The sequence below is a fragment of the Bombyx mandarina genome, chromosome 26 (genome assembly GCF_030267445.1).
Source record: "Bombyx mandarina strain Sakado chromosome 26, ASM3026744v2".
NCBI classification, from domain to species: domain Eukaryota; kingdom Metazoa; phylum Arthropoda; class Insecta; order Lepidoptera; family Bombycidae; genus Bombyx; species Bombyx mandarina.
This window is the reverse complement of record NC_143232.1, coordinates 2,319,555-2,329,646: the sequence shown is the minus strand read 5'-3', so window position 1 is coordinate 2,329,646 and position 10,092 is coordinate 2,319,555. Positions and strand designations below refer to the sequence as shown.

At 35.5% G+C, this 10,092-nt stretch overlaps 1 protein-coding gene across 1 annotated transcript; it reads right to left on the bottom strand.

The window, feature by feature from the left end:
* Nucleotides 1–1,087: 1,087 nt before the first annotated feature.
* LOC114252940 (uncharacterized) lies at nucleotides 1,088–8,274 on the bottom strand. Its single transcript, XM_028187631.2, has 4 exons — nucleotides 8,143–8,274; nucleotides 6,875–6,954; nucleotides 3,249–3,448; nucleotides 1,088–2,493 (listed from the first exon to the last, which is right to left on the bottom strand). Exons 1-4 carry the CDS (start codon nucleotides 8,250–8,252, stop codon nucleotides 2,356–2,358), a joined length of 528 nt encoding a protein of 175 aa, XP_028043432.1. The 5' UTR covers nucleotides 8,253–8,274; the 3' UTR covers nucleotides 1,088–2,355.
* Nucleotides 8,275–10,092: the final 1,818 nt, after the last annotated feature.

The following is a 10,092-nucleotide window of genomic DNA, read 5'->3' as shown; positions in this document are numbered from 1 at the left end:
TAGCTATAGCCTAGCTTCGTGATAGGGTGACATCCTATAAAACTTGCATATGTACGATCATGATTAATGCAGTGTTCGCGGCCCGCCCCCATATAAGTACCTATAAGTAATCAAATCCCGTTTTTACAGGATAGCCTCTGCAGCACTTTGGAATGTGAGGAATGTAGATCTCCATGACGAACTAGAACCGATGAGTAGGCGGTAGGACCTCTTGTGAGTCCGCTCGGGTAGATACCACCACCCCGCCGATTTCTGCCGTGAAGCAGTAATGCGTTTCGGTTTGAAGGTCGGGGCAGCCGTTGTAGCTATACTTGAGACCTTAGAACTTATATCTCAAGGTTTACGCATTTATGTTCTAGATGTCTATGGGCTCCAGTAACCACTTAACACCAGGTGGGCTGTGAGCTCCTCCACCCTTCTATGCAATAAAAAAAAAAAAAAAAAACTCCTCAGAATGAATTGTCAATCACTTGCCATTCTTTTGCCTATGAAAAATGCTATGAAAAATTTCAAAGGTACAAGTTCAAAGAAAAACATATTATATTAAAAAATATATTCACATAATTGACTTAAAGTAAATACAGTCTTTTTGTTAATTCTTAATTATGACATGAAGTAACCCGTAGAAATTCTTATTACTTAACTACCATTTCACTATTCCGGACTTATTCACTTTGAACCCTGTATGACCCTTGTCAAATATATTTTACATGTCTTTTTTTATTAATTTAAGTTAATTAAACAAATGAAATTAAATAAGATTATCGGTTACTGAAAATTAATTTAGGAACAGCTTATTTTTGCTGACTCTTTTCTCTGAAGTGATTCAGCACACATGGAGGTGATTTTTTAGAGGTTGGTTCACTGTATTATTCTCACGCGTCAGAAGTTTTGTTATGAACTCTCTCTCTCTCCTTTACTAAAGCCACAGAACGTAGGAACAGGTAGGATATTGTCCAATATCAATGAAAAGTGATACAAAATTTTGACGAGCATTGAAAATCCGTTTAGTTTGGATACATTGCTGGTATGTCTGCACATTTTTTGTCTGTGGAATTAGTTATAATAGTATTTAGGTTTTTAAGCTATTGCATAGCTTGTATCGCGGGCTTTGAGTGCGGCGACCGAATCAAGAAATTCCATAACGAAAATAAAACCTAACACCTCCCACTCTGTCTACCATATAGCTCGCGTTCGACACATTCACATGTTGCGCTTGTGTAGTGTGTTTATGAATAAGCGCGCTGCGTAACGTCGCACTGCATACGCATCATGAAAATCTGCCCATCTCTCTCTCTCGCGCAGTCTAGCTTATGAGTGTGAAGGGGACAGTTAATTTTTTGCTTTTGTTAATGTTTATAAATATAGCGCGGTCATATTTTATTATTGTTTTAATATTAAATTATTATTGTCTAATTATAATTGCATAAGTTGATAAAAAATGCTCTGCAATAGCTTTACCGCAGCAGTCCCCGAGGGCCACACGTGTTTTTTTTTTATTTTAGTTACCATTTTGTGCGCCTAAATAAATTATAAATGTACAGTACAGTATATTCAAATATATGTATAAGCACCGATGTTGTATTTTGTTTTATGTAAAAGCCTTAATTTAAATAACACATAAACTTTAGAACTAACAACGAACCATGCACCATTAATTCAGCTTTGAAATAATTAATCAATTTATTAAAGCTTATAATAATAATAGTTTAGTTTCTATTATTGTAAGCTTTAACAATATTATATTTTGTTTACAAGGAGTAAGGGGAGTGCTTTCGAAGGAGAAAAGCTTAATCTGATTGATTATTGCAAGTAATTTAACAAAATCGGAAGTTAGCTTTTGATTGTTGAACAAAGTATCAGTTTAGTACTGTAACAATTCATGAAGTCGCAACATAGATTTTTCTTCATCCTTTCGTCTATATCCGTCTTAAATATCTTAGTTTTTTACGGATTTATTTTTATCATTGTATGTATTTCGTCTCCGGAAGCCCCTTACACCCTGATTGAAAATAAAATTTACTAAGCTACTTAATATTAAAAAGATCATTGGAACATTTCGTGTTTTCTCTTCGACAATAACCAAGTTATAATTTTTTTTTTTTTATCTTTACAATTTATTTTCTTTTTCTTTCCTAAAACTAGATTACTTTTATAATTAATTTAGGACGAATTCATCAATACTCGAATACATTATAAGCCATCACCAAATTAATTCGAACAAGATCTCGAGAAAACTTTTGATAAATAATAAATAGGAGAAAAGTTACATTAAATATTATGTAGTATATTAAAAATAAATATTTATTAATAAATTACTTTTTTCTGTTTGTGCGTACGTACTGATTTCTTAAATTACGACCCTAGTTGTGATTTGTATGCTAAATCGTTAGCTTCTTGAGCTATGCTTGATGATCTTGCGTAAGGGTACGAGGCCGCGGAAGCCGTCGGTGACGACCATTGCTGTGGCGAAGACTGGAAGCTGGCTATCTGCTAATATTAATGAAACATTTATTAGCTAACTAAGTTTGATTTTGAGGTAGAGGTTATGTAGAGGCTCTACCATGCCATTTGTTTCTGCCACGAAGGAGTCATGCGTTGCGATATGAAGGGTGGGGCAGCTGTTATGTAATACATTCCAGGAATTACACCCGGATCCATGACTGTTAAGAAGGACGCTTATGCCAGTCCCGCTGAACCCCCAATATTCGTCGACATTTATACGCTAAATAAAATTTCAGATTTAAAATGCACATTATCATTCACAATAAATAATAGTTTAAAAAAAACTAACAAAATACGCTTTTATAGAAAATCCAACTAAAAAATAGAAAATAAATTTGAATTAACAACAGTGTAAGAAAACATTATTCTATTGTAAAAAAAAAGTGTGGCGTGCGTTTTCAGGATATTATCAAAATAATCCTTCTTACTCATATGTGTTCATAAAATATTTATAACTACTGATACCATGCACCCCACGCTTTTTTACATACCGTTACATACTAACATACGTCTGAAGCTAATAAAAGCGTATTAAAAATATAGTGATGTTTTTTTAAGATAATATTCAAATTGTGGAATAACTAGGGGAAGAGGTAGACCTAAGAAAAATGGATGGATTGCGTGAAAGACGATTGTGTGAGTGAAGAAATGGTATATGATAGAAGAGTATGGAAGAGAGTTGCGCCGATCCCAGGTGACTGGGAGAAGGGCAGGAGAATGATGATTCAAGTTATCGTTCTTACCTTGCTAATACCATTCAGCCCTCCCCCACTAAGCAGCTTCTGGATGCCTAGTGCTGCAGCCGCCAGGAATGCCAGTTTGGCAACAACCAGAGCTTTGGTCACCAGTAAAGTTAGGCCTCCGAAGAGTAGAGCGACAACAGCGATAACCTTCACCCCGATCCCGGCGAGCAGTGGTGTGTATTTTTTTATTTTACCACGGGCTGAAGCAAAATTTAATGACGTCACATAATTTATATTATTATCTATACAAATATCATAAAGCTGAAGAGTTTGTTTGTTTGAACGCGCTAATCTCAGGAACTACTGGTCCGATTTGAAAAATTCTTTCAGTGTTAGATAGCCCATTTATTGAGGAAGGCTATAAGCTATACAACATCACGCTAAGAGCAATACAAGTGGAGCACCAAAAAATAATGTTTCAATATCGGGGTTATTTTTACCTTTTGAGAGCTGCCGCTGCGTGCGCTGCAGAAACGGTTAAAGTTTTGCTAAAATAATGTATGACAGAATTGTTACCCTTTAAAAGACCTTAAAAAAAAGTCCGCGACAGCATATGGTTAACTATAACGTTTTTTTATGTTAACCAAATTTGTTCTAAAATAAAGTATTATTTGTAAACTATTCGACGCGGACAAAGTCGCGGGTAAAAGCTAGTGGTCTATAAATCTTTAAGCTATAACAGTGTTAAGGCGGTTATGATAGAAACATTAGGCTCACTAACGGTTTTATTGGGGGACTTTTCGTATGAGACATATTGGCAGGATGTATTGGCGCGGATACATTCAATTAGCCACCACTCTGGAGCGGTGGTCACACAGTACAGCCCACTGAGTTTCTCGCCGGATCTTTTCAGTGGGTGGCGTTTCCGATCCGGTGGTAGATTCTTTTTTTTTTTTTATTGCTTAGATTGGTGGACGAGCTCACCAGCCCACCTGGTGTTAAGTGGTTACTGGAGCCCATAGACATCCACAATGTAAATGCGCCACCCACCTTGAGATATAAGTTGTAAGGTCTCAGTATAGTTACAACGGCTGCTCCACCCTTCAAACCAAAACGCATTACTGCTTCACGGCAGAAATAGGCAGGGCGGTGGTACCTACCCGCGCAGACTCACAACAGGTCCTACCACCAGTAATTACGCAAATTATAATTTTGCGGGTTTCACTTTTATTACACGATGTTATTCCTTCACCGTGGAAGTCAATCGTGAACATTTGTTGAGTACGTATTTCATTACAAAAATTGATACCCGCCTGCGGGATTCGAACACCGGCGCATCGCTTCAACAAGAATGCACCGGACGTCTTATCTTTTAGGCCACGACGATTCTGCGAAGCACTCCTCTTGCTGGGGCCAGTGCTAGCAGCACTTCCAGTTTGAGCCCCGTGAGCTCATCTACATGTTAGGGTGAAGCTGAAATAGCCTCACAAGGCTATCAGCATAGGTAGGAAAAAAATATAGATCTGAGTGCACTTTTTAGTTTTAGTGTTTTAGGGAACGTTTTCAGGGTCCATAAGATGAGAGAAAATTCAATTTTATTTATTTGTTATCTATAATAATCTATACTAATATTATAAAGAGGAAATATTTGTTTGTTTGTTTGTATTGAATAGGCTCCGAAACTACTGAACCGATTTGAAAAATTCTTTCACTGTTTGGAAACTACACTATTTCCGAGTGACATAGGCCATAATTTTTTTTGAAAAAAAAAATACGGTTCCTTAGTTAAACTCCAATAATATAACCTAAGGTTTAAAAAATATACCTAAAATATTCTTTACATCGCGTGCCCTGCGAAAACTATTGATGATAGAATAAAATAATGTACTACGACTTTGTAGAACACATTATTAGTTACAAAAAGTGTCCCGACAGTATATGTCTAACTATTATAGTTATTCCGCAATAAATGTTCTTTTATTAAAAAAAAATAAAACAACGTCAAATATCGTTGAAATTTTTGTTAAAGACCCGAGCGGAGCCGGAGCGGGCCGCTAGTAGATTATATACAGGCAAGAAAAAAAAACACACACATACACATAGTAAATACCTACTATACTATCGGTAAAAGTGTTTATGCCTGTTATTGGCAGATTTCAGAATAAAGTATCTAATGATGCAAATTTGTAAATGTTACCACTGATGGTTTAATTAAATATCATTAAAGGATAATTTCGCTCTGTCGTCCTATAAGCCGCGGTCAAAGTAAGCCGCTAGTTAGAGGTCGTTAAACTCGAACAGCCTTGACCGGGCGGTTGCGTTGTCTCACGTAACACTCACTCAGCCATTGGGTCATCGGCCCCGGTCGCGACTGCCTTTCCTTTCTTTGAGCCTAGACATGCAAATAACCAATCCATTGCCGAATTTATCGCGTTTAATATATAGTACCTGGATGACCGAGGCTTGCTGGGTATTTTGTTTTTTTTTGATAAATTATGTTTTTTAAAAATTATATTTAAATAAGAATTACATATTGATAAAATTATAATATATAAATAATAGTTTTCGATCTTACCGACAGAATAATAATAAAAAAAATGAACTGGTCATTTAAAGAAAAAAATCAAAATTATCGATAAAGTTGAAAACACGAATAAAAAAACAATTTCTGAAAATAAATCGTAGCTAGATCGATTTATCGCCCCCGAAATCCCCTATGTATACTAAATTTTATGAAAATCGTTGGAGCCGTTTCCGAGATTCAGATTATTTATATATATTTATATACAAGAATTGCTCGTTTAAAGGTATAAGATTGGAAATTCTCGGTAGTACTGTTGAACTATGCTGATGTTTACAACAGAGTAACGGAGAAAATACGAGTCGTGCGTGACCATGAGAACTTTTTATAGTTAAATTTTCGCAGCTTTGAATATTGTTTAATGAATATTGAGTGTTAATCTCTTAAAACAGTTTTTTTGTATTGAATAGGCTCCGAAGCTACTGAACCGATTTGAAAAATTCTTTCACTGTTTGGAAGCTACCCTAATCCCGATTAACACAGGCTTTAATCTTTTTTGAAAAAAATTAGGGATCCTTACTAAAACTCCAATAATGTAACCCAAGGTGTAAAAAAATTACCTTAAATATTCTTTACATCGCGTGCCCTGCAAAACTATTGACGATAGAATAAAATAATGTATTACGACTTTGTAGAACACATTATTATTTACAAAAAGAATGTCTAACTATTGTAGTTATGCCGCAATAAGTGTTCTTTTATTTTAAAAAATAAAACTACGTCAAATATCGTTGAAATTTTTGTTAAAAACCCGAGCGGAGCCGGAGCGGGACGCTAGTAAATTATATTATTATACATAGCGTCCTATAACTAAACATTCTTTAAATATTCAACACATAATTTTTTTTCATCGCATCTATCTCTATTCACTCTGCACTACCTTTGGTTGACTGGTAGAGCATGGTAGAGCCTTAGGCATTAAGTCCGCCAATGTAAATTTTACATGAAGTGTACTAAATAAATAAATAATTTTAACTCTATTAAAATTTGTAATTATATCTTATGTTACTTTGGTCGAATATAATTGTAATTAATTGTCGACTAAAAAGTCGTGAATTCCATTGAACTAAGCTTCGTTATCAAAGCGATACCATGGACAGCTTACCTTCTTGAAATGTCCTCGCTGCCTCTCTGAGTTCACCAGGATCAAATTTGACGTTTAGCTTATCCTCGCCTGTAGCATCCCTGGGCAAAAAAAAACAAATAGCATTGGACATCAATATTTTTTACTTTAAATTAAAAGACTTTTACTTATGTATAAGTCTAAGTTGAATACTTATACGCATTATTCAAATTACATCCAAAATATTAAAATTAAGCAATTCTCTTTCATTTTAGTGGCGTCAATTTTCATTTTAGTGTTGTTCGCTTCACAATTTTAAATGATATTCCTATTTATTTATGAAGGAAAGATTACTGGTGACCCGGAGGCGTTTTCAGTTTCATCAGGACATATAGGCGAGTAAGAGCTCAGCTAGGAGGGGTGGGATTAGCTGACAAGCGCATGAGCGCCTCCGAAGGAGACCTAACAACTCAACAGCAGCTGCTTCCCTTTGAGAAGATAAATGATATCCTATATTGCAACACAACAACTAGCGGCAACTTACTAGCGGAGAGGCTGACACCACGGCGACAAAACGGGCCACACTAACCAATAATCCCATTGAAAAACAAACATTTCTTCAAACATCATTAACATAAGAGTGGAATGTTTTGAAATTAAAATGACCGTAACGGTTAGAAGGCATTGTTAGCAAATTCTCACTCGGGAAACGAAAGTCACTCGTTGTCGGACTGATCTGCATATATTTCACCAGTATACTTCTACCTTCCTCCTTGATTTCGGTTTATTTAGCCCATAGCTCACATGCAGTGGTTAACAAAGCCTGTAGACGTAATTGATGCCACACACCTTGAGACATGAGGTTGAGCTTTGAAATGTCCAACGACTGTTCCTTCCAACTGGACCCTGTGAATATATCGCAGCAAAAATAGACAGAATGGTAGTACCCGTCTGTATCGGTCCAAGATACGTCTTGTTACCACTGTGTATACCGTAAGGCATTTGTTTACGCAATTATTCACGATGCAGATGATGTACGGACATAAATGGTGGCGTCTTTTTAAGCGCTCTAGTATTGCTGCTATATTTTAGCCTATTGATTTCATGGTATAGCTATATATGCTTTATTTTATAGCCCATTGCTGTAATCCATGATAAGTTACTGAAAGAAAACATGAAACTAAGATCCTATACATTGAATTTAAAGTAGGGAGCTCATGTGATGTCTATGAGGTATAATAACTACTTAAAATCTGATTTAGCCCTATCCTTTCACAGCCAAAACGTACACAATATTCCTTAGTACTCACTTCTCAACAAAAACTCCAGAGAACAGCTCCAGTTTCCCTTCATCCTCGCCCTGGGTACCCGGGGCTGCGGTACAGGCCACCACCAACAGGAGAAGCACAAAACCACGCATGGTTACTGTCTGACCGGTTCGGTAGTTGAGGATCAAATGAGAGCTCTCCCGATCTCTGCCTTATATTGTAGACAGGACTGCGAGTCGAAACTTTACGGTGTAGGCTGATTAACTAATTTTGATACTTTATTCTTAAAGTTTTAAGTTAATGCTATAAGCAATATATTATAAGGTTGTTTGATTTTTTAGAAAAAGGCAATCATATTACAGAAAGTAAGCAATATTAGATATGTACTGAATAAATTTTGATTAATATCTACGAAAATGGAACATGATGTAACAAAAACTTTATATTAGAAATATTAATAGGAGTTACGCTTATTTGTCAGTATGTTTACTTTAAATAGCTCATATTTCTCTTTTTTGCGTCGATAATCCTCAATGCTGAGGGTCGTGGCCTCCTCATATTAAACAACTCCAAGTTAAGAATTTCTTAAGGTTTATGTGTCGAAGCATATATGGGATAAGACATCAAATGTCTAGCTTATACAAAGTTACCGCTATAAGTCCTCCGAGCAGGAGGAGAATTTGCAATCCCTGTAGCAACATATTATAAGCATCAGTAGCCATTACACAATCGAGGCAATAAACTTAAAATATATATTTTATCTTGTTTATTAGTGCTAATGTATGCTAAGAAGTCATCAGGCTATTTAAAATTAATATTATAACTGCATAAGAAGTATGTAAATCAGATTCAAGTACCGGAATGGTATTTTTAAAAATAAATGTACATTATTTTATTTTGGATATATTATGTGGATCGTATAATGAAATCAGTTTCAAAAAATACAACACAAAATCTGTAAGGTAAGTTAAAATGCCGAAGGTATCAAGTTTAGTTAGTCGAAGTATAACACTAAAAGTTTATTCATACACCTTAGTCACACTACACGTGTAAAACACATTGGAATATGTTTGGTTGGATGGCGATCTTATGTTTTTCTTACATTTTTTTGTCATTGATAAATTTTAGTACGAATGGTTTAGAAAATATGGGTATTTCAGTAGTTTTGTCGACAAAATATATTGCAGAGATTAAAAGCTACGAGACAATTACGAATTTTAATGTAATAAAACAGCAATGCCTCCTGGGAAGAAATTAATCCGTGTTTGCTACTTGGCAATCTTACCCCACTAATAGGTTTTTAATTTTATTTCATATAAAGGAACTCATAATGCTGTTATTAGTTTTGATTGACAATAGCGTATAATATCTTGATAGCATTCATTCAATTACTGAATATAGTTTTTAAATATATAGGACGGAAAGCCGAGAATCAAGAAGCTAAGGAAACTAGGCTTATGTGGTGTCGAATCAAAACAATTGCCAATAATTAGAAAGTTGTTGACGAAACTTGTGTGACGCGTCCTCTACAGAATTTTTGCGTCCTTGCCAATATGAGCGTGCCGTGAAAACATAGGAGATCGTACAAATATGAAATAAGTAATAGGTAGGAATTATTATTGTCCATTTCCACTGATTTATAAAACTTTTTTTTTAATTTCTTAGCTGGATGGATGAGTTCACAGCCCACCTGGTTTTAAGTGGTTACTGAAGCCCATAGACATCTAAAACGTAAATGCGCCACCCACCTTGAGATATAAGTTCTAAGGTCTCAAGTATAGTTACAACGGCTGCCCCACCCTTCAAACCGAAACGCATTACTGCTTCACGGCAGAAATAGGCAGGGCGGTGGTACCTACCCGTGCGGACTCACAAGAGGTCCTACCACCAGTAAAAAAAAACTACTGAAATTCTATTTTTAAATGTTCTGTTTTGTAACATTAGTCTTGAAGTCTTAAAAGTTTCATTCCACAAATGCGGCCAGTATTTTTG

What these genes read in the sequence shown, in the direction of transcription:
- LOC114252940 (XM_028187631.2), bottom strand. Translation starts at nt 8,252, where the DNA reads ATGCGTGGTTTTGTGCTTCTCCTGTTGGTGGTGGCCTGTACCGCAGCC. An exon ending in TCTGGAGTTTTTGTTGAGAA is followed by an intron (nt 6,955 to 8,142) that starts GTGAGTACTAAG and finishes TTTTTTGCCCAG; the next exon opens with GGATGCTACAGGCGAGGATA. An exon ending in GGCTGAATGGTATTAGCAAG is followed by an intron (nt 2,494 to 3,248) that starts GTAAGAACGATA and finishes CATTAATATTAG; the next exon opens with CAGATAGCCAGCTTCCAGTC.